The sequence below is a fragment of the Diabrotica virgifera genome, chromosome 9, assembly GCF_917563875.1.
Source record: "Diabrotica virgifera virgifera chromosome 9, PGI_DIABVI_V3a".
Classification (NCBI taxonomy): Eukaryota; Metazoa; Arthropoda; class Insecta; order Coleoptera; family Chrysomelidae; genus Diabrotica; species Diabrotica virgifera.
The window spans coordinates 196856891-196883498 of record NC_065451.1 but is presented as its reverse complement, the minus strand read 5'-3'; the positions used below and the strand labels follow the sequence as shown (position 1 = coordinate 196883498).

Here is a 26608-nt window from a genome sequence, read left to right as displayed (position 1 = left end):
ACACTGTCCCAGATGTCCCAGATAATATCCCAGAAGATGTCTCGTTATTACATAATATTTCACAAAAAAACTTCCTAAAATTGGACCTGTATGAAGACTTAGAAATAGTTAAAGAGAAGCAGAGAAGTCCTAATTGTGTCAATCGCCATGTGTCATTTAACCGAGATTTTCAACCCCTACACCGTCAACTTTTTTCATAAACCACATCAGATACAATTTCCTCTTCTCTGCTACACCATTCATGACGACCACATACATCTATTTCACTCCCAATTGTCGATAAGCAACATCTTACTTTAACTCTTTAATATTCATTTGTACCTCATCCTCTTACATCCTCATTATTTCACACCAGCGTTAATTTTCCAAAATTTAGCTCCTACATCACATATACAACCACATCCATCAGAATTGAGTCTCATTCCAGCCACCTGTCTTCTTAGCCTCATCTCATAGCTTATAGATTAGATAACTATTATTTCATAACAACACACTACACATCTTCCATGGTCCAATATCACAACATACTCTGTCAGACTTCTCATACTTTCCTACTCCCCCCCATATTTTACAACCATTTCATTTTTAACCAATTTGATGTCAGGTCTCTGGATGACTCAGTTTCATCAATTTACTTTAGTCTCATTTTCAGATAAAAATCAGATAAAAACAAAACAGTATTTTTACAATTATCATATCACTTTTTCTATCATTATACAATTTATGTGGGGTCGACTACCAAGAAAGTTATCAGTCATTAAACAATTATCATTTCATCAATACTCTTAAAATCGTACACATATGTACACATTACATACTATTTTGTGTTCCTAGTATAAGGCCTTTACCATTATTTGTCTAATCGTATTGACAATTTTATACCACTAATACAACACCTATTGGTATTGTTGACTGCATAACTTCCTGTAACGTAAACATTTCATTTCCCTATTTTGAATACTTAATTAATGCATTATTTTTGTAAAAAAAATCTTTCATATTTTGTGAACATCTTTTATTTTTACTATTTGTAAATTTGATACTGTTTTTTATCTTAAAACATTTAAATTAATCTTTAATGTTGTGGCTGAAGTAATATTACAACTAGGTTACATTGACAGTTCTTGATGTCATTTTGGGTTGCTCTTGAATTCACTTGTCAGTTGGCCATTGAAATCCAATATGTGAGGTTTTCTCCAAAAAAAGTTCCAACCACGTGGGGAGAGTCCTGTGTTGCCCTGGGTAACATCCAGGTTTATCTATATCATCCAATGAATTTTATATAAATATGTAAAACATCCTTATTATTTACATTTAAAGGGTTTTTACCCGATACATTTTGGTGGCTCAGGCATGCAAATTTTGTAAGTATGACCTCTTGTTCTTGAAAACCTCTGTCAATTTTAACTTTTATCTCATTTAATTAGGTTATACTTAATTTTAGGGATTTTAAACACTGATGATGGATTCCTTAATCCGAAAACGTTTTGTATTGTGACCCTTATTTAGGGTATTTTAATATATACCTTTTACAAGAAACTTGGTATTTTTTACTTCATTAATACTTTTATTATCTTTCAGATTTCGCCTCTCGTAAGAATAGGGAGCGTTCAAGTATTACGTAACGCAATTTTTGAAGATTTTTGACCCTCCCTCCCCCCATGTAACGCACCTTAACGTTTTTCTGTACCCCTTCCCCTGCCTAAACGTTACGTATCACCCAAGTTTCCATTTGAACCTAAATGAAGGTTCAATACAGGGGTTCACCGTAAAAAATTAACGAAAGTTGGGAGACTTTGATTCCGTAATTTTTTTATTTAAGTTAAAATACAATGCACCTTAACGTTTTACAAGACACCCTCCCCCCTAACTGCGTTACGTAATACTTGAACGCCCCCAAACAACCATATCTCCTTCTTGTGAAATAGTTTAAAAGGCAAACAGTGACGCGTACATGCGTATCCGCGAAAGACAGACAAACAAGACATCCCGGTTTTATCCGTGATAAACTGCCGCTTGTAAAACCTGCCGATATGACGATTTTAGATGCGTGAGTGAAATAACAGTTATATTGATAAGCCTTTTTATAAACTTGATTATGGTATTACCTGTATAAAATTTAATTACATCTACCCATTCATTTGAACCGCACACTATATTACAGTCCACGCACTTTGAAACTATTTTAATAATTTTACATAATATGTAACTCTAATTTTACATAAAGGCATTTTATATTTAATTTCGATTCATAGATCATTACCATCTCTCTATGGACCATTTCGAAATTTTGTTCTCTTCAGGAGAGCTTGTAATGATGCTCTGAATCGAAATTAGACATATTCGCCAAGTATGCCAATTACAAGGAAATAATCAACATTTAGACGCACTCGCGACCAAGGGCGGATCCAGGACCGATTTTCGGGGGGGGCCATAAACTTTTTCGGGGAGGAGTACCAGAAGTAGGGGGGGTAATTTTTAAAAATTAGGGTTACAATGGTGAGCTTTAAGTCACTTTTCACACACTTTGAGAAGTGCCTTAAAACTCATCATTCCTGCCATAGTACCGATTCCTACACATTTCTTCGGATCCAAGTGCAGTTCTTTCAACAAGCTTAATACTATTTTTTCCAATGCTTCTCCTGCCAGGCCTTGTTCTTTCCCTCTTTCTTGATTTTCACTAATTATTTTTAGGTTCTCATAAGCGTCAATGAATTTGACAAAGTCTTCACGAATGTTGTTATTGTGTATGTATCCCAAATTTAGAGAAAGCTGTTCCACGTGGGATACGTCAGTCGTTTCGTCAAATATTATTTGTTAAATTATTTCTTCCCCACAACATGTTATTAATTGATTTTGACTGCTACTACTAATGCATGTTGCTCAGGAAGATGCTGTGGATAAGTGTTATTTAAGGGTCTTATCTCCTGATGCGACATCAGGAGACAAATGAAAGTACAAAGATCAATTATAGAAGACATCGAAAAACAACAACTAATATGGTACGGACATGTTAGACATATGGGGGAAGAAAGACTACCCAAAAAGATATTAGAATGGGTACCACCAGAGAAAAGAAAACGAGGACGACCACCAACAACATGGATCCAAGGAATCTCAAAAGCAATGTCAGCAAGAAATCTATCTGAAGAAGACTGGCAGAATAGACAGGCTTGGCGAACGGGAACCCAAAGGCGTATTACGCTGTGAACGGGATATATATATATATATATATATATATATATATATATATATATATATATATATATATATATATCTCCTGATGCGATTTTAAACCTTAACACTGTGGTGCTAAGGCAAAACCCGATATGTCAAAAAACGTGATTTTGCAGCAGATGAGTTTAAAAGTTCGCGGTGTTGTTGTAATAGTGGACATATCGGAAACAATTTTATTATCTACTGGTTACATGGATGCGTTAAGCCATGTAGGGTTTTGTCATCACATTCTTCATCGCTCAATGTACATATTGGCATTAAAAACGAAAAATCGATAATTTTTGACATATCGGGTTTTGCCTTAGTACCACAGCAATTCCCCTCATACCTAGGCACAGCATCTTCGTCCAGAAGCATAAGGCCATCATCAGGATAGTGAGGAATATTTTGTCGACCTAAAAACACTATAGACTATAGACCCTACTATTGGTCGTAGTCTTTCTTTATTTTTTGTTTCTGTTTAGACCTCTGAGAGACTATCTGGTTAATGACTGACTTTTGAGGGTTGCGATAACTTTTTAGAAAATCCAGCTCAACCTGAACGCACTCCTTGTGGTATAATGTTTTTTCATGGGTTTATTTGACTCCGTCTTTACTCATGAGTTTGGCGAAAGATGTTAAAGGTTTCGTGACAAGGCTTTGGGCTGTTATCCCGTCACTGTGAGCATATTTTTTATTAGAAAAATGAAACGCAATATTTGTAAAACAATTTTTTGACTGTGCGAAAATACCAACCAACTCCTTTGTTCTAAGTGCTAGTGACCCAAGTAACGCTTCACTTCTTTTTTATTCTTTGTGTGTATAGGATATGGAAACTTATACGATTTTGGTGGCTGTCAAGATCGTTCTAACAATTGGCACTCTGTAAAATTATCAACATTTTGATTTATAAAAAACCCAAAAGTCATTCTTGAAGCTTCTCCTTTACTTCTTTTTTTCAATTCTAGTCCAGAAAACGTATTTATCCCCTGTTTTGTACTGTATATATGTTTGAAATTAAAAACATTTGAACTGCAAATATTTAAATTTATATTATTCTAAATTCTCGGAGGGGGCCATGGCCCCCATGGCCCCCTCCCTGGATCCGCCCTTGCTCGCGACCTCTATTAAAGAAACGACAAAACCCAAAAGACTCCATTTTCAAACAAATAGATATTTAAAAATAAAATCTTTGGATTTTTTAATTCGGAAACAGATTCTCTCTTATACCTATTACCCATCCTTCTAAAATTTGCAAGGAATAAAGGGTAATGAATGCAGAGACATGGGGAGTCTATATAATTGCACTCCACAACACATCAATTCAACGAGGCAAAAATCAACAAATCTGTTTCCTAGTACTCAATACGTGAGTAAAAACGCAGGTAGATAAAGTCATTTTATATTTAATTAATTGGCATACTTGGCGAATATGTCTAATTTCGATTCAGAGCATCATTACAAGCTCTCCTGAGGAGAACAAAAGTTCGAAATGGTCCATAGAGAGATGGTAATGATCTCTGAATCGAAATTATATATTAAATGCCTTTATCTACCTGCGTTTTCACTCATAGTCTAAGAGCTAGTGAACCCTTCGACTAATGGTCGTCCTGTAAGGCTAGAAATTTTTCTAGTGATAATTCATAGCACACCAAGGCTAAAAACCATGACCTCGCAGGCCTCAGCAGTGCACGTGTATCTACCAGGTGAATCGAAAAGTGCAAATTTAGGGGGTAAAATAAACTTTCTCCTTCTTCTTCTTCATGTGCCATCTCCTCTAAGAAGGTTGGCAACCATCACGGCAATTCGCACTTTCGATACCGCTGCTCTAAAGAGATCAGCAGAAGTGCAATTAAACCAAGCTCTCAAATTGTTTAACCAGGAGATGCGTCTTCTTCCGCGACTCCTTCTACCCTGTATTCTTCCTTGCATTATCAATTGTAACAAGTTATAACGCTCGCCCCTCATAACATGTCCCAGATATTGCAGTTTTCTGACTTTAATTGTATTTAAAACCTCTTTATCTTTTCCCATTCTTCTCAACACCTCGATATTCGTGACTCTATCCACCCAACTTATTCTTAATATTCTTCTGTAGGCCCATAACTCGAAGGCTTCTAATCTGTCCGAAACATCCTTCTTTAATGTCCAAGCCTCCAACCCATAGAATAATACGGAGAACACGTAGCATCTCAGAAGTCTTATCTTTAAAGAAATTGTAATGTCCCTGCTACAGAGTACTTTTTTTAGTTTGTTGAAATTTCTTGCCTGTCCTATTCTTGCTTTAATCTCTTCTGTGTACTCATTAGTTTCATTAATTATTGTACCCAAATATTTATATTTTTCAACCTTTTTAATTTGTTCTCCATGTATTGTTATGCTTTCTTGGCGCTGTTGAACTTTTGTGATTACCATAAATTGTGTCTTTTTTGTGTTTAGGGACAGTCCGTTTTCTTGGCTGACTTCTACCACTCTGTCAACCATTTGTTGTAAATCCTCAAGACATTCGGCTAATAAAATAGTGTCGTCGGCAAACCGTATATTATTGATTGGTCGACCATTTACTTTTATTCCCGTGGTTAGGTCTTCTAGTGCTTCCTGGATTATTTCCTCTGAATACAAATTGAACAAAGTAAGAGACAGGACACAGCCCTGTCTGACGCCCCTCTCAATACGTATTTCATTTGAAAAGGCATTGTTCTCTTTTACCACAGCGATCTGATTATAATAGATAGCACTAATGATCCTGATGTCCCTCATATCTAAGTTTTTCTTTTCAAGTAATTCGATAAGGCGGTTATGTCTGACCTTATCGAAGGCTTTGTTGTAATCCAAGAAACACATATATACTGGCTGATTAACATCCATGCACCTTTGCACAAGTACATTTACAGCGAACAGGGCTTCCCTCGTTCCCATTGCATTTCTAAATCCAAATTGCGTGTCGCTTATGTCCTGCTCAAGTTTGTTATGTATTCTCCGGTGTATAATTTTTAAAAATATTTTGAGTGTATGACTCATTAAACTTATTATCCGATGGTCTTGGCATTCTTTTGCATTTGGTTTTTTTGGCAGTGTTATGAACGTTGACAGCAGCCAATCTCTGGGAATGATTCCTGTACTGTATATTGTATTAAATAAGTCGACCAATATTCCAATTTGCTGGTCCTCTATTAACCGTATTATGTCTACAGGTATTTGGTCAGGACCTGTTGCCTTGTTCTGTACAACTGTTCTGTTCTTGACCTGTAAACTTTCTCCTGTAAGGTTTAAATTTAAGTATGTGTTTGAGTAAGTCATTTAAAAGAAATGTGTACAATGACAGGCGATTTTGAAGAGCATAAGACCTTGCCAGGCGAGGGGAAAGATTAGGGGTTCTTCCTAAATTTATTTTTTTTGCATCGAAAAAATTTTTTTTTAAGTTTTTTGAATCATTTCAAACCGAAAAGGTCTTTAGTGATTTTTCTCTTAAGTTAATAGTTTTTGTTATATAAGCGATTGAAAATTTTGAAAATTGCGAAATCGACCATTTTTAACCCTAAATCGGATATTTATCTAAAAATTTCAAAGTTACCAAGGTAGGTAGATATTCTTTAAACATTGATTAATGAAATCCCAAAGAGTTTTTTGCAATACAATATCGGAAACCCCTTTGTTTTTTAATTGCTAATCAAGCGGACGCGACACTGTAGTATCGAGAATGGGCAAATTTCAAGAGCAATCCTCAGACAGGTCGATTTTTATTTTTAAATTAGGACTTTTTGGCATATATATATAATACTAGTGACGTCATCCATCTGAGCGGGATGACGTAATCGATGACTTTTTTAAATGAGAGTAGGGGTTATGTGATAGCTGATTTGAAAGCTTATTTAATTCTCTATTCACTAATATAAACATTAACATAATTATTTATACAGGCTGTACAAAAAATTTTTTTTATTAAATTAACTTTGATTAAATTTGACAAATAGAAGAAAAATTTTTTTTGTACACCCTGTATAAATAATTATGTTAATGTTTATATTACTGAATAGAGAATTAAATAACCTTTCAAATGAGCTATCACACAACCCCTACTCTTTAAAAAAAAGCATCGCTTACGTCATCACGCCCAGATGGATGACGTCACTAGTATTATATGTATACCAAAAAGTCCTAATTCAAAAATAAAAATCGACCTGTCTGAGAATTTCTCTTGAAATTTGCCCATTCTCGAGATAATGAATTTAGGCAAGCTCAAACGTCCTCACTTAGACTACAGTGTAGCTCCCGCTTGATTAGCAATTAAAAAAACAAAGGGGTTTTCGATATTTTATTGCAAAAAACTCTTCGGGATTTCATCAATCAATGTTTAAGGAATATCTACGTACCTTGCCAATATTGAAATTTTTCGATAAATGTCCGATCTAGGGTTAAAAATGGCCGATTTCGCAATTTTCAAAATTTTCAATCGCTTATATAACAAAAACTATTAACTTAAGAGAAAAATCACTAAGAACCTTTTCTGTTTGGAATGATTCAAAAAATCTAAAAAAAATTTATTCGATGCAAAAAGAATAATTTTAGGAAAAATCCCTAATCTTTCCCCTCGCCTGGCAAGGTATTATGCTCTTCAGAATCGCCTGTCATTGTACACATTTCTTCTAAATGACTTACTCAAACACATACTTAAATTTAAACCTTACAGGAGAAAGTTTATTTTATCCCCTAAATTTGCACTTTTCGATTCACCTGGTAGATACACGTGCACCGCTGAGGCCTGTCAGGTCATGGTTTTTAGCCTTGGTGTGCTATGAATTATCACTAGACAAATTTCTAGCCTTACAGGACGACCGTTAGTCGGAGGGTTCACTAGCTCTTAGACTATCACGTATTGAGTACTAGGAAACATATTTGTTGATCCTTGCCTCGTTGAATTGATGTGTTCGTGTTGTGGAGTGCAACTATATAGACTCCCCATGTCTCTGCATTCATTACCCTTTATTCCTTGCAAATTTTAGAAGGATGGGTAATAGGTATAAAATAGAATCTGTTTCCGAATTAAGAAATCCAAAGATTTTATTTTTAAATATTTATTTGTTTGAAAATGGAATCTTTTGGGTTTCGTCGTTTCTCTAATTTTACAGTTATTATAATTTTTTAAAACAGCTCTTTCAAGAGCTCCACATTGATTTGATTTCCATTTAAGAAAAACACGTATTAATAGAAAAGTTATTGACTACAGAAACTTATATAAGAAACCAGCAACTGTTCATTTTCTCGCAGACCTTTTTGGTTACTAATAGAATTTAGAGCTACTTTTAGAGCAAAGCAGTTTGGTTTGTAAAATTCAATCACAAACGGAGCGTTAGGAACACTTTCAGCAAAGTGGTTTCGTAAAATACATTTTTCACCCAGACAGAACATTTAGGTTTCTTTAATTTTGTTTCTTATTGGTTGATTCTGATAAGAATATACTTTTCAACGGTAGTTAATTTAGAAACGAGGAAATTTTAGCTGAAACTGTAAAAAACAAATTTAATTTTAGATAAAGAAATGGAATGTTAAATTAATACTAAACTAAAAAGTGTTCCTTAGACTGTTGTACAAACAAAAATTTAAAATAACTTGAATGAAGTAGAAGATACACGTACTCGCAATCATTTATTGTTTTACTTCGACGACCGGTTTCGCTTCTCTAAAATTTGCAAAGCATCATCAGGTCAACGCTTAGAAGCAAACTAAATGCTAAAAATAAAAAACCAGAGTTAGAACTACTATACTACTTATATTACTGTATATTACTGTATTATATTACTGTATTGTCTGGTTATTATCAAAGACTATAAGATCAAGCCAATATTTAAAAATATATAAATTGCGAATTAGGCAATATTAAAAAATATAAATATTAAATATTGGCCTTTTGATAACCACCACACAATGTTCTAACTCTGGTTTTTTATTTGTAGCATTTAGTTTACTTGTAACCATTGACCTGATGATGCTCTGCGAAATTTTAGAGACCGAGACCGGTCGTTGGAGTAAATCAATAAATGATTGAGAGTACGTCTATCTTTAACTTCATTCAAAATGGACTCGCATATGCAACATTTAACATTTAATTTTATTTGGTTCAAATTTTCATAAGTGTTGTATTTTGAATCTTTTGGATCAGACTGTACTTTTTACGGCAAATATTTTCGATTTCAAATGTGAATTAGTGATGTTGATTATAGTTACTTTCGAGTATTCGTTACTTTGATTACTATTATTACTTTTGTTACTTTTGTATTTGAGTACCGGTAATCATATCGAGAATCGTATTTCTCAGTAGGTAGGTTTGTATAGGTATTCCGATATAACAACGACCTTCACCAATCTGTTTAAGGGATAAAAATGATTGATTTGATTACTATGATTACTTTTGTTACTTTTGCATTTGAGTACCGGTAATCATATCGAGAATCGTATTTCTCAGTAGGTAAGTAGGTAGGTATTTTGTATAGGTATTCCGATATAATAACGACCTTTACGAAGTACGAAGTAATCAGAGTAATCAAAGTAGATATATTAGTAGTTACTAGCTCTGACACGATTGATACGAAGTAATCAGAGTAATCAAAGTAACGATTTGCCTCTCTGCATAGTAATCGTTACTTTCGGTATTCGTAAGTAACGAGTACTTTATAACGAATAGTTACTTTTTCAACATTACTAGTGAATGCGTTGTGTTATTTCTTACGCAGAAAAATTTTTTCCATATAACAAGGGCCAGGTTTAATATTGTCGGTCATTTATCTATTATGTTTATTTAAATTTAAGGGGAAAGTTGAAGCAGAATTAGAATTAATATGTCTTGAAGATGCTATGAAAGAGCCTGCTGGTGTCGCAAGACGTGAACCTCAACCACTTCCAATGCCAAAGTGAGTAAACACATAAATATGTTATTTTATATATTTTTAAAAGTATGTGAGTAAAGTATGACAAATATCTTCAAAAAAAGGTCTAAAAATGAACCTGAGTAAGACCAAATGTATGACAAATTTAGTTCCGAGTGAACACCTAACCATCCAAAATCATCAAAGAATTGGCAGAAAAGTACATACATACCTCTCGGTCATGACATCAGAATAGGCAAGGACAATCAGACCTGTGAATTTCAACGACGAATAATACTTGCTTGGGCGGCGTATGGTTTACTAAGAGACATCTTTAAGAGCAACATCCCGATAGCTATGAAACGTAAGACTTTTGACCAATGCTTTTTTCCTATTATGACATACGAAGCAGAAACTCTAGCGCCCACAAAAACTTGAAAATGCGAGTGGCACAAAGGCGCATGGAAAAATCGATTATTATCGGTGACAAAGAAAGATAAAATAAGGAACCAAGACCTAAGGAAAAGAACAGGTATCACTTAGTGGCGGCTGGTCAGAGGAGGCAAGGGAGGCTTAGCCTCCCCATAAATTTTTTACACACACTACACTGTTTTGTTTACTTTGTTATTTTGCTTCGCGTTAGAGATATCGCAAAAAGTTATTTGAACAAGTTGTTCCAAATAATATTCTAACCCCACATACCAAATTTCAGCACAAAATTCGCACTTTTAGTTTTTTCATTATTTGTAGTCGGGATCCTAAAATCGCAGAGGAGGCTGCTGGCCGGAAAATCTCACTTGCTAATGCTTCGCGTAGCCCAGCAGCGAGCGAAGGATGGTTTAAGGCAGGGGTGGGCAAATACTTTTAAACGCGGGCCAAAATGAAATTTTCAAAATGTCTCCCGGGCCGGAGACCTATACCCAGTATGTACGCTGCGCACACGCTAATGTTTTTGGTGGAGGTTTTTCTCTGCCCAAGAAATTTTTTTGACAAAAATATTTTAAGTATCATTTTAAAGCATTTGGACAAAGACATTTGACTGTTAATAATAGATAATACTAATAATAAATTGTCATAGTTTGGTGTCGGTGTACATGCGAACCATTTGTTCCCAGTAAAATTAAGAAATTTTTAATGTGGTCCATTATATTAAGCCATAACAATGATCCAGATAAAAAATGAAATTCAGAAATTCAAGAGCAGCCTTTATGAAGATAAGGGAATTTCTGAATAACCAAAGATTTAATCTACAAATCTGATATCGAATGGTAAAATGTTATGTCAAGTCAACCATCATCGACGAAATTCAAAGGAGACAACTGATCTGGTATGGTCATATAGAAAGAATGGACGACAGGCTGCCAAAACAAATTTTAAAATTGACGCCAAGGGAAAGAAGAGAGGAGGGCCGAAACAATCCTAGCTTTGTGGTATTCAGAAGGTAATGTCAAAAGAACCTTCACCCTGGCGAACGCAACGACGGACGAACGAAGCTGGAAACTGGGAACCGGAAGGCAGAGAACCGTATAAAAAACCGGGATAATAATAAAAATGGTATGTCCACTCTATTCTCGTTTATTGGATTCTTAATGCTGACTTAATGAGAAAGATGGAAGCTTTTGAGATGTGGCTTTTTAGGAGAATTTTGAAAATACCATGGACCGATCATATTACGAACGAAATGGTGTTAAATCATTAAAAGGATAAAGACAGCAAGGAGAAAGGGCACATACTTAGAAATGATAAGTACGTTGTTGTAAGTTGTTGCAGCAGCTGATTATGAAGGGTAAAATCGAAAGAAAAGGGTCCTGGTAGACGACAAATACCCTGGCCGAAAAATATTCGCGCCTGGACCAGGTTAAACATAGATGCTTTTAAGAAAAGCAGAAGATAGAGATTCATTTCATTGAACACTACGAACACTAATACTGTTGATTTCAACAAAATCGCATAAAAGAGATGAAGAGCGTAGGCGCAAAATTTCGGACCAATGCTTTTTAAATGCATTCCTTTTTTTCGAATCCTGAGAAAACTAAAAAATTTTTTTGAAAAATTTAAACGCAGAAGGAAAGATTACATTATTACCGAGGGACGAAAATCCCTTATAAAAGACAAACAGTTTCTTTTGAATGAGATATTTGGAAATAAAAAACACATTAAATTTTCTCTTTTTTTTTCACCCCTTTGACTTATTAAAATAAACATAGAAGTTTTCAGGGACTTTTGGCCCTCGGCAATAATGTAATATTTCATTCCGCGTTTAAATTTTTCAAAAATACTTATTAGTTTTCTCGGGATTCGAAAACAATGAATGCATTTAAAAATCAAAAGTTGCTTGGGGGATTTCTCAACGGGCCGGATAAAGTAAGCAAAAGGGCCGGATAAAGTAAGCAAAAGGGCCGGATCCGGCCCGCGGGCCGGCTTTTGCCCACCCCTGGTTTAAGGAGACCCGGTCTCCTTAGGAGCTGCATCGCTTAACGCACACGCTGCCCGGAGATCGGGCAAGTGAGATTTTACGGCCAGCAGCCTCCTCTGCGGATTTTAGGATCCTGTACAAATAATGAAAAAACTAAAAGTGCGAATTTTGTGATGAAATTTGGTATGTGGAATTAGAATATTTGGAACAACTTGTTTAAATAACTTTTTCCGATATCTGTAATGCAAAGAAAAATATCGGTAATTTACCGTGTTTTTGGATTCGCAGAGTAAGTCGCTTTAAGAATTAAAATTCAGTTGAGTATCTTAAACAATGTGAACCTTCAACCTGTATGGACAGCACAACTTCAAATCTGTATTTATTTTGATATGCATATCTACTTACACAGATAGAATTGTTAACAAATAAACGACACAAAGTGGTAATACACTTTTACAATTATACTATTTTTAAAATGATATGATATTAAGAAATTATGATGATATAAAATGTAAATCAAAAATGATTTTTTTTGCTAGTGCAAATTTGTCTAGATATTTTACAGTTAGGTATAGCCTCCCCTATTGTAAACATCACGACCGCCACTGGTATCACTGATGTCACAGTAGGGACAGTAAAACCTCTTCCATGTCGGCACTTTGATCTCAAAAAGTAATACCGGCAGTACGCAATTGGTAATTCACCAGTGGTGGATGCGGGTTTTCCTTGTTAAAATCCGTACGTTTCTATGCGACTAGCAATGCTAGAGTGGGGCAAAAGCGACTGGGAACATTGCGCTGTCGCCATGCGCGACTTAAGATTTTACTTCCAATTTTTCGGAGAGTGGTTCTACTGTGACACAGTATAAAGAGGGACAGTAAAACCTCTTCTATGTCGGCACTTTGATCTCAAGAAGTAATACGGGCAGTACGCAATTGGTAATTCACCTGTGCTACGCGACTAGCAATGCAAGAGTGGTGGTCTAGCGACTGGGAACCTTGCGCGGTCGCCATGCGCGTTGAAAGATTTTACTTCCAATTTTTCGGAGAATAGTTCTACTGTCCCTCTTTATACTGTGCTGATGTCATCGAACGTATAGCCAAGCTGAAATGGAATTGGGCAGGTCACGTAGCGAGACTAAAATACTCAAGAGAAGAAAAATGCAGCTGAGGGCGACCACCAAGACGCTGGATAGACGATATTAAATGAATGTCCAAGAATGGCAACAAGACGCACTGCTGGACATGGCGAAAAATGGGAGAGCCCATGTCCAGCAGTGGACGGAAGAGGTAGCATGATGATGTTAATAAGAGTATGATAAATGAATAACTGATTAAATTATTAAATTAAATTATTCATTTATTAATAATTAAATTATTATTATTTAATTAAATCATTTAATTTTTTTGTAATTTAATTTAATTTGATTAAATTATTTAATTAAAGATAATGTGGGGAGTATTGCTCGTATATTCTTGTTCTCATGATCATTTTTCAGTGCACCATTAATTATGACGTCATATACTGTATTGGGTGTGTCGAGACTTATTTCATGTAATTATTGACGAATCTGACAGATGCCACAATCGTACTTAGCCATAGGTGAAAAGCTTGTGGAATTAAACTAATTAGTAATTTAGTAGATTTGATTTTTACACAATATGTTAACATGTAGGTATTTTTTATAAAGGGGAATAAAATTAAAATGTAAACAATATTGTTAATTAAATTTATAAATATGGAAACATTAAAAAATGACACAAAACTGTCCATAAACTGTGTTTTTATCTTCTTCTCTAGATGCTGTCTCCGCTTCAAAAATTAGAAATCATCAGAGAGATCTTTATTTCTGAAACAGCGGCTCTAAATAATTCATTGTTATTACATCCAAACCAGTTCCTAAGGTTCTTTAGCCATGAGTTACGTCTCCTTACTATGGATCTTTTTCTTGCATAATGACCTGGAGTATTAGATATACATCTCTCATCACATGTCCCATATATCTCAGTTTTCTTCTTATTTGTTAGTTTTTGTTCCTTATGCGTAAGTCTCATTACCTCCACGTTGACTATTCATGAGATATTTAGCACTCTTCGGTACAAATCGAATGTCTCTAGTCTCCTCACGCCAATGACTAACTTTTAACGAACTAAATTCTAAACCAAAACACAAAATAATGCACAAAGACGTTGTGAAACACAAGTGAAGTCGAATTCGAAATTTCAAAATGACAGGTACACAAAATACTGACCTGAATAATAACCGTCACTTGACTCTTTTACACTTCTAAAAAATGGCCAAAATGGACGAAGTTTTTGTTAAATGTTCGTAATACGTATATTTGATTGTCTAGAAAAAACGCGCATTCTAAATGTCAACGAATCAAAGGTAGGTTAGGAATAGACATCTTATGTATATAACCATTGTAATGCTGCATTATTTTTGTGTATAATCACGGAGCTACCGCTTTTTCCGTCTCATCTAACATAATGCATTAGAGAGAAATCGAAAAACTGTGACGCACTGAAAAATGATCATGAGAACAAGAATATTAGATATTCTCACTTTTATATAAATTGTCTTGTAATGAACAATGTAGAGATCTAATTTTATTAAGTGTTACAACAGCTTAATAAAACACAGTACTTTTAGAGAAATTACTTCGTCGGCCTCATATGAAAAATACCTAAGTCCAAATTAACAAATTTTACAGGAGACGAAAAAAACTGATTTAAAGAATGATTTTGATTTAAAACTTTATCTTATTTGACACAGTTACTTAGAATAGTGTCCATCAGCCTTCTTATAAAGAGAGATATATTTTTAAAATATAATTACTTTAAAAATGGAGTTAGGCAACTTTCATTTTTGAAATAAGAAAAAATTTTGGAGTCAGACACATTTAAAAATCATGAAGAAATATGGGTAACTCCATAAAAAGTCGCCAAAAATAAACTGTGAAAAATGCTTAAGTCCCACAAGAAAAACAAATGTGGGGTTTTAAGGATAATAATGCTACTTAAATGTAGTTAACACAAAAACTATAATAATATGATCAAATTGAACTTACCTTCAATAAGTTTACACTATTTCCATGAAGATATGTTAGGTTATAATACTTCTCTTGAAGATATAACACAGCAGCGCAGCAAAAGTACATCTAACCTCAATGACAATGATGGACTTTGGCCAGTTTCATGTGATTTACCCAACGCCGTGGAGTTGGGTAGAATTCTTTTTTGTGGTTCTAGCGACATCTATTGACTTTTTTGAACTTTTTTGTCTTGCTATGCATGCGTACCATAAATATTAATCAGATGGCGCAAAAATCTTATTTTTGCTTATTTTGGGAGTTAGGCACTTTCCATATGAAGCCGACGATATTCTCCTTTGGAGTTATTGCTGGTCTTTGCGAACGTGTAATGTCAAGGCTTCATTGGTTGTAATACCGAAGTCGTGTTTAAAGGCAAAAACATCAACATTGCTCTTTTAAGTCAGCAATGGTCAACTAACAGCAGAAATTTCTTGCTCTTTTTAAATTCATTTAGTAAAAATTTCAACAGTTATCCAGACTTTTCGCTTTTTTTAAACATTTTTTACATTTTTAAATCAACTGGGAATTTGAGAATTTAGGTGTTCCATTTGGCATTAATTAATTTGGTTTAAAATTTTAGTTATGCTGAAATTTATATTTGAATTAATTTCCAGACAATTTATTATGATTGAGAGAAACAATTGCAATTTTTGAGCAAATAAAACCCGACACAAACTTAATTAAATTCTGTACACACAAAATAATGTTAGATGTATTTGTATACCATTGAAATGATTTGATAGAGATTTGATTTCACTCGTGCTAAATTTAGTGTGTCACATTCCATCTCTTGCCACGTGTACCATGAGTCTGCAGAATAAGTCATACTTTCTACGTCTAAAACACAAGGCCTTATTTCAGTTGTAAGTGTTTATTGATTTTTAATTCATTTTCTCCATGATAGTGGAGATTTATCGACGTAAAATGTTGACAGGATGATGTATTAATATGATTGTGTGCCGACTTCCAATTTATTGAAACCTTAAAAAAGAAACGTTTGAAAAGTCATCGATAGCGTCGTTCAATATACAGAGTAAGTTTTATGTATGGAAACGCTCAATAGGGATGTTCACAAAAAATTTAATAGTCATTTTAAACATGTAAAACGATTAAGAAACACCCTAGGAATAATTGTCTAAAATATTAAGAAAACTAAAAAAGCCTTTCTATGAAAAAACTTCAGAAATCTAGCATTATTTTAAATTTCAAGAAAACGCTTCTGACGTCACTAGTCGTATACCCCAGCGCGCGCCATATCCACAGCACTCCACAGTGTTATTAGAGAGTTATCAAGTAAAATTCTATCCATCCGTTATTTAGACACGTAAACGCTATTTTTTTACGGTATAAATTTTAACGTATATGTAAGTTTAGAGTTATCAAGTGCTTCACGTTAAAAGTTGGTAGCTGTCAGTCAAATGTTGTATTTGACAGCAATATAAATATAATTAAATTTGTTTAATTTTTTTTCTATTTTTTGTTTCTTTCACCCAAGATACATAATATTTTGTAATTTTGCCTGGTTTTGTACAATTTGGTACTTGAGACCAATGACGAAGATTTAGAAAAAAAATTTGAAAATAAAATGTTTTCCACCAACTTTCCACTAACTCCAAATGTTAGCAGATGGTCAATCAACCAAGAAAACAAAGACAAAACACCTTATTAATGTACAGAAATAAAATTTCATAACAAAGAACAGATTACATAACCACACATAACAGAACTTAAATGTCCGAGTCTTGCCGAATTGGTGCGATTCGCTTCTAACGTTACCGTATTTTAAGCCCGCTATTCGACGTACCGTAACGGAGCCCGTAAACGTTAAAATCATTTCCGTGATTCAATCTTCATACTGCGCATGCTCCATTTCTAAAATAACGTTACCGTATTCTCCTAGAAGTACTTGATAACCCTCTATTCTTTAGGTACCTGTTTGACGTTAGTTCAGGTCATTTTATTTTGTATTTTGTTCGATGGATAAGTGGGTGGGTGTTTAGTTCTTTTATTGTTTTATCAGGGCTAGCGTGGAGTTTTATGGTGAATTTGTTTAGTTTAAAGTGAATAGACTGTTTCTAAGGACATATTTTGGGTAGTACAATAAATAAATAAAATGAAAGGTTTTAAAGTAGCTGATTTGCTTAACCTACCTACTGTACATGTAACAATTAGGCAATCCAAACCACGTGACCTCTGGTTGGCACACAAACTAACAAAGAGGTTATGTTTGTATCTATTTTTCAATGATTTTTCATTGTTTATCGTCGTATTTTGTCTATTTTGGATTCATTTGGATTTCGTTTCCTGTTTTTGTGAACTTTATAAACATTACCACAATGCAAACTGATTATTGAAGGAAATTATTATTGGAAACTCCAGATGTTGCGAGAAAGGTAGGCGAAACAATTTTTATTTACTGTTCATTTTACCCCGATATTTATCAATAATGATGAATTTTGCAAGCAATAACATTATTTCTTTTATTGTTTTAGATATTTAATGAAGCTGAAAGTAATTGGGGATTTAGATCCATACGCAATTCAGTCAGAATTGGATTTTACAGTAAAGTGCAGTCTATCAAGTTACTACAGTCGAACCCGCTTATTAGAATCCCTGTTATAGGAATATCCCGGTTTATGGAATATAAATTCAAGTTCCCGAAACATTTCCATTTACTCCTTAATAAATTTATTTGTTTATTGGAATAGGATCTAACTAGATAATACCGCTTATTAGCATATTTTGCAGGTCAAAGATTTTTTTTTACAATTTACTAAAATGTTTGGTATTATGGTTTGTCGTCAACGTAGATATTATTAGGGTAATAATTATTACTTTGTTACTTGTTACGAATACCAATTCGATCTTTAGCATGGGCAGGCAGCATGGCCGACAAATGCATGGGTCATAAAATAATTTTTATTTGTCTACACAAAGGCACTGTTGCCTGTTATAAAATTGTTAGAAGCAGTTTATTTAGAATTCACTCAGAGAGTACCTACTTGTTTACAAGATGGGAATTATGGCTTTGTTAAATTCGAAAAGGAGGGAAAAGAACAAGAATGTAACAATCCATTTCTTGACGCCAATAAAACTTCTATTCAACCAATGGATTAAGGATTAAGGATGACCACACGGATTAACAACCAAAAAGCTATAATTACCAATAATTTCTCAAGAAAAAAAAAGTAATTTTGTTATATATCCATTTTAATAAGAAAATATTTACATATCCACATATTGCATACATTTCATATTAATTACCTAATGTATTCATTCACATACATGTAATGTAATTTGGTAATAAACACATACATAGATAAGTACTAGTTACACTACTATATTATTGACGTAAAAAGACCTAAAACCATTTACATACACTGATTATGTCTTCTTCTTCTTCTTCAGCCTGTGTTCGTCCACTGCTGGACATAGGCCTCTTCCATTTGCTTCCATCGATTTCTACTCTTGGCAGTTCTCATCCACTGCTTGCCCGCGACTTGTTTGATATCATCTGCCCACCTGTTCTGCGGTCTGCCTACTCCTCGCCTGTTCTCTCTTGGTCTCCAGTTTGTTAGTCTCTGTGTCCATTTTTCGGGATTATCTCGGGCAACATGTCCGACCCATTGCCACTTGAGCCTTGCTATACGTTCTGCGACATCAGTAATCTTTGTTCTTTCACGAATGTCGCTGATTATGTAGATACCTACATATATGATATACATATTGGCATATTGGCATAGTATGTAATAAAACTACATATTGGCATAGTATGTAAAACTACACATTGGCATAGTATGTAAATAATATTATTACCTACTATACCTACGTATATTCGGTAACACTTATTTCGATTAGCCACCAATGATCGGTTATTAGAATATCCCGGTTATAAGAATATTTTTGCCTTGCACAAAGGCTATTCCAATAAGCGGGTTCGACTGTATTATAGATATTTATACATATCTGGTGGAGTCTCACAGTTGCTACTCTAAGCAGCAGATGAAAGCATACAAAAGCCTTCAGGTACATAAATATTTTACAGTTGGATTTGTTTTGAATGGAGTAAAAATTGTTAATGATTTCCTGATTTCCATATTATTGTTGGAAAGGTATGCCTTTATTTTATTTATTCACCATTAAGAAATATATGGATAACAGTATTAGTGTCTTTTCGATAAATTGGTTCTAAATATTACATTTATTTACGTTTATATATCTGTATGAAACCAGACATATCGTCGTCCTAATCTGTAAACTGCGAACTCCATAATTCTCTGAAAATGATTTATTACTGCCATCTATTTGAATTACTGTCATGATTGTTCTAAAATTATATTATATGAATGTCTGATTTTAAATAAAATATTCTCAATCATTGTAAATAATGCAAATACTCTAATAAAAATAAATTTTTGTAGTTGAAGAATTTCCAAAAAAAATAAAATATTTTTTTTAGGTGAAGCATTTCCAAAAATCTAATGCTAAATGACTAAATGCTTGGGTGGGGTGATAGCCAGTTCTGATGACATAGCAAATGCACATTGTATGCGTATGGCCGGTAATAGTGAAGTCTGCAGCCATATTGCAGCAATCCTATTTTTAGCTGAGTATGCCCAGGGCAAGACAGACGAAGAAGAACCCAATGCATGTACATATGTTACAGCTACATGGTTTGAAGATAGCAACATATGCATTCTCTGATGAAAAACTAATGAGTTTTGAAACTGTTCGGTCAGAGTGCTTGTTGCGCTCACTAAACGAACTGAAATATAAGATGGCTTTGGCATTGGGTTGCAGCGATATGAAAATGGTTATTCATTTTTAATTGTAATGTACTTCTTCATCATGAGTAATTATGTATTGGTCTTTTAAATGTGTATTTATTTTTGTAATTAGTATCAACTTGTAATGATAATATACATTTATCGTTTAAGGTATGACTATGTTTTGACTCTAAAATAAATGTTTTAAAAATCGAATCGTGCCTCTTTCTGTTAGTAACTACGCATGGATTTCACAAATTGTGCTTACTGATAGGTTTGTTCGTAGAACGATCAGCAACTCTTGCCAACCATCAGACACATGCGCATTCGTAGTCTATGAATGCTAACTATTAACTGCACAACGCTAACTGTTAACTTCTCATGCATCTGATGGTTGGCAGCAGTTGCTAATCGTTTGTGTCGTACTACGAACAAACCTGTTAGGTCTGGATCCCGTGTACCAAAAAAATTGATTAATAGCAAGCTGAAAATTTGTTAATAGCTTAACGGTGTCCAGTTGGACAAATTTTGATGTATTGTGACACTGGAACAGGGGTAGTTTTAATTGTGAAACAGTTTGGAAACTCAGATTTGGAACATCAGATTACAGAAACATCCCATATATTTTGTCGGACAGAACATCCAATTGATCTGTTATCCTTTCATTAAATTCTCATGCAAAAATCAGACTGATATTACTAATCAACATGATTCCTGTAGTTTGACATGATCTTCGTGTTCTACTCATTAAAATGCCCAGTTGGTGATTTTTTCACCAGTCTGGTTTTTGCATGAGAGTTTAATGAAGTGGTAGCAAATCAATTGGAAGTTTTATCTGACAAATTGCATAAACATTTTCGTAGTTTGACGTTCCAAATTTTTAACCTGTTCCACAGTTAAAACTTCCAGTGTTCCCGTACATCAAAGTTTGTCGGACTAGAAACCGTTAAGCTATTAATAAATTTTCAAGTTTTAATCAACTTTTTTTTGGTACGCGGGATCCAGGTCTATATGGAATAAATAAATAACAAAACAAATTCCCTGTCAAAACTGCATTTATTTTGAATAGAATGAAAAACAAAATAATATTGTTTTAACAAAATAGGGGATAAATGTTAAAATTTAGTATTAATAAAGTTTGTAACATTGGCCTAAAAATTAATGTCACTAGTTACGTTAGTGTCACATATAAATAATTGTAATAATATTAATAAAAACCATAATTCCTAGCATGAGTGCGTTCTGTTTTTTTGATAATTTAGTTAGGCAAGGAAACATAAATGAGTTTCTAAGAGGGCTTTTCATCGATTGTCATTTGTTTCGAGCTTCTGTTGGATGTTGTATAATATTACTATACACGGATTATACGACAGAAGCTCAAAACAAATGACTGTGACTGAAAAGCCCTATAGAGGGAACACGAAAAAAATTAACATTATCCGATCAGCTCGACTTCCACAGTTCACTACTATACAAGTTACAGGCATGTTTTCAGCACTTAAAATCACCAAAAACGAAAAGTTTATAAAATAATCAATCTAGTGAATGTCTTTAAATACTATATTAAGCTCAAAATCACGACAAAAAACTAATTAAAATTAACATTATTATGATAAGTTGGACTTCCACAGTTCACTACTATACAAGTCACAGGCATGTTGTCAGCACTCAAAATCACCAAAAACGTAGAGTTTATAAAATAAATAATCTAATGAATGTCTTTAAATACTATATTAAGCTCAAAATCACGACAAAAAACAAATTAAAATTAACATTATCCCGATCAGTTGGACTTCCACAGTTCACTACTATACAAGTCACAGGCATGTTGTCAGCACTCAAAATCACCAAAAACGTAAAGTTTATAAAATAATTAATCTAATGAATGTCTTTAAATACTATACTACCTCAAAATCACGACAAAAAACAAATAAGAAAAATCAATAATTACATTGAGTTTAGGTTAAGAACAGTTTTGTGTGCCAACCAAAGATCACGTGGTTTATCTTTGACAGGTCGATGGATTGCCTAATGGTGAATGGTGTCTGATTTCTTGTCATCTTGTAAAGAAGTAAAGCAACCACAGAGTAGTGGAATGTTTATTTTAATAAGGTGCAGGTGTGAGAAAAAAAGAGGAAATTTTTAGAGCATTTGCCCCAGATTTTGCCCTACTAATTTAAATTATATCTAGTTTATAGAGGCTGTCGGTAATAAATATGTACTTTATTACTACGGTACTTTTTATTTTTGTAAAAATGTTTCTTGCCAACCCATTTCGGTGCCTGGATATTTAAAACAGATATTTAGAAGTCCAAAGTACGAAGTTTTCGGCTGTAGGTATTAAGAATTTTTATAATTTATTTTTTTTATAACCAAGCTAACTTATGGTAGGGGAGCCCAAGCGGGGATTTTTGCAGTTACTCGAGCGCGTCAGATTATCATATGGGGAGAAACCTAGTACCCTGCATATGTACCTCTACCATATATTGGCTCTTAACACAGGAGTTCGTTAAGGGGGGCCCGAAAAAAAAATCTATCCTTAAAAAAACTCGAAATTGTCAGATTAAGATAAGGTAAGTTAAGTACATGCAAAATAGTGTATATTTCAAAAATCTGACGATTTGAGCCGGGCGTAAGAAAATGGGTGAGTCCCAATCGTCAGAGTTTTGAAAACCTATCGAATGATACCAAACACGACTTCCCACGGAGAGGGGTGGGGGTCAATTTATTATTTTAAATACGAATCCCGCGATATTTCGCAAAATGAACATCAGATCGAAAAACTGTAAAATAAACTTATTTAATATTTTTAAAAAATCTATCGAATGGCACCAAACACGACCCCTCACGGAGGTGGGGTGGGGGTCACTTTAAAATCTTAAATGGGAGCCCCCATTTTTTATTACAGATTTGAATTCCTTACGAAAATATAAGTAACTTTTATTCGGAACATTTTTTCGAATTATGCATAGATGGCGTTATAATCGGAAAAAACGATTGTTGGAAATGGAAAACTTAATTAAAAATGGCAAGCGCCCACTAAAATGGAAAATGTTACTTAACTTTTTTTGGTTTTAGGACCTACTCTTCACAACCCAATAGGTCTCCAAAGCGCTCGAGTGACTGCACATTTAGCATACTTTGCTCCCCTACCATTAAATATATGAGAGAATTGGGTGAAAATGAGTATGTACTTATTTAAAAACTCATTTATTTTGGAAAAGATCCATAACTTACAATAATGAAGTGATCTTCGTAAGAGAAAAGCTTGGTTTTTATTGATAGGTACTTACTTCTTTTTTACGTTTATTTTTACGATTTAAATTAGCTGGAACTGTAATAAAGATCTTGTCAAAATTGTTTTTAGAGGTATTTACACCAATAGGAATAAAACACCACTTATTTGGTTTCATTTTTACTAATTAAATACGTAAAGAACTGCACACATTCAAATACACTTTGTAAATAAGTACATATGTTATAGTCAAAGCCCGAATTTCAGGCACTCCTAGGTTTGACTAGGCAATCCTCAGGTCTGACTGACAGAAAGTCTTAGTCAAAGCCCGAAATAAATTACAATTTCGGCCTTTGACTAGTCAAACCTAGGAGAGACTAAATTGGTCAGGCAAAGGTCGAAATTAAATTTTATGAAATCGAGGTTTGACTAGTCAAACCCCGATCAGCTATTAAAATGTCGTAATTTGTTAGATTAGGTTTAATAAAACGTCATTTTTAATTTTAATGTTTATTATTTTTATATTGTCGTAATTAAAATATAAAAAAAATTAGTGTTTATTCTCGCATGTTGACGCATTATGGCATTTAGAGTTGCACAATACGTTAGACCTTTTACATTTACGTAATTTGAAAGAGCATTTCTTATTGCAGTATCATTTTATAAATCCTTGTTCTCCAAATTTAGAATCTTTTGTACTAATTTCTCTTAGAGACAGAGACAGCTTAACGTCTAGAACATCTTCGAAATTAGGAGATTTCTCTTTGCATTCTCTTATTTGATTTATTGAAATAAGTGTGTTTATTGTTCCGTGTTTCGTATCAACTCTATATAAACCATCAATTGTTTTATCTTGTATGCTACTCAAAATATTTCGAGCGTCCTCTATGGCTCTATCAAAGCTGGGGATAATTATTGTTACAATTTTTCCGATCGAAATTGGAGGAAATTTTTTTTTCACTTAATTGTTTCATAGCGTTAGCCTGGGCACGAAGACCTTCAATCGCATTTCCTTTATTTATTTTATTCTTTCTGTCTGTACACAACGCATGCTCGAACGCGTGCCAAGAAGATGCTCGAAATATTTTGGGTATCATACAAGATAAAACAATAATTGACGGTTTATATAGAGTTGGTACGAAATACGGAACAATAAACACACTTTTTTTTTAAATCAGATAAGAGAATGCAAAGAGAATTTTCATAATTTTAAAGATGTTCCAGACGTTAAGCTGTCTCTAAGAGAAATAAGTACAAAAGAGTCTAAATTTGGATGACAAGGATCTATAAAATACCACTGCAATAAGAAGTGCTCTTCAAAACCATGTAAGTGTAAAAGGTCTAACGTATTGTACAACTCTAAATGCCATAATGCATCAACATGCGAGAATACACACCAATTTTTTAATTTTAATTACGACAATATAAAAATAATAAACATTACAATTAAAAAATGACGTTCTACTAAACCTAATCTAACAAATTACGACATTTTAATAGCTGATCGGGGTTTGACTAGTCAAACCCCGATTTCATAAAATTAAATTTCGGCCTTTGCCTGGCCAACGTAGTCTCTCCTAGGTTTGACTAGTCAAAGGATGAAACTGTAATTTATTTCGGGCTTTGACTAAGACCGTCAGTCAGACCTGAGGATTGCCTAGTCAAACCTAGGAATGCCTGAAATTCGGCCTTTGACTATAACACATATACAAAACTAGTCGTCGATCAAAGACGATACGACTGCTGACGTCACAGATCGTAGCCTCGCTTCAGGGTACCGTTTTTCTATCCTCCAAGAAAATCAACATTATGAACTCATTTATCTTTAAAAATATACATTTTTAAACAGTTTTATGATTGCTACGTTTTTATATACCTTATAGTCTATCGAATTTAACTATATTTGAAAATTAGTGAACATCCCTATTACCTTGGAAGTGGCTTGCATGATTTTTATAGATTTTGGTATGTAGGGGTTTTCTAATGCGGCCGATATTATACTGGTAATTACATTGTTGTGAGATCTTCCGTTTTTCTGGAAATCTAATGAACTTTCTTTTTTCAAATAGTTCCCTGTATATTGTTTGCGTTTTAAAGTTCTTAAGAAATAGTGATTATTTTACATGTTATATTCCCTATACCTAAATGCCATAATTTCGGAGTTATTGCTACATTTATTTTAAATAAAAAATTTAAACAAATTATAAAAATCAATTTTTTTGACCCGGTTAGACATTATTTTAGGTTCTTTTGATCAGTGGGAACATAACGATTTTTGTGTAATTTTTCTCTAAAGTTAATCGTTTCCGAGTTATAAATAATTTAAAACTAAAAAAAATCGAGTAATGACGATTTTCAATTTTCAAAAGCACAAATAAAAAATATTATTTTGGAAAATAGGAAGTACCTAAATTCAAGTTCAAGCCTTATTTTATCAGCTACCGATAAATAATTTGAGCTTGTTTAATTTTAAAACATTGTTTTTTAGTTGTTAATGCAGCCTGACCGCCCGTCCTGTCATATGCGCTTCATTAATTAAAAAACAATGTTTTATAATAAAACGTGTCAAAAATGTTTATGTCGCACTGATAAAAGAAGCTTTGAGCTTGAATTTAGGTACTTCGTAATTTAAAAAATTATATTCTTTACTTGTGTTTTTGAACCTTGAAAATCGTCCTTTTTTTAGATCGTTTGTCATGTCTGCCGGTTATATAGATATCGTAGAAATGAATTTACATGACATTTTTGATATTTTAATCAGGAATATTTGGCTGAAAGCCATTTTACATTGGCATTTTAGTGCCAATAAGATGGAGCACCCGCCCACAATACTGATTTCGTTGGAAATTATTTAAATGAAAAAATTTATAAACAATGGATTGGTCCTGTTAGGTAGCCCTTCTTTTACCAGTACTAAACCCTCTTGATTATTTGGTTGGGCATTTTTAAAAAACAAGTCATATAAAACTAAGGAAGACATTTTAATACCAAGGAAGAATTATCACCAAGCAATAATCA

General features: G+C 33.7%; 1 protein-coding gene across 1 annotated transcript in view; it reads left to right on the top strand.

The window, feature by feature from the left end:
• Window positions 1-26608, top strand: part of LOC114337495 (otoferlin-like) — a 147478-nt gene that overhangs the window by 107052 nt on the left and 13818 nt on the right. The window contains exon 26 of the mRNA XM_050660784.1: window positions 10024-10124. Coding sequence (XP_050516741.1) covers window positions 10024-10124 — 101 coding nt within the window. The remainder of the gene's footprint in view (window positions 1-10023; window positions 10125-26608) is intronic.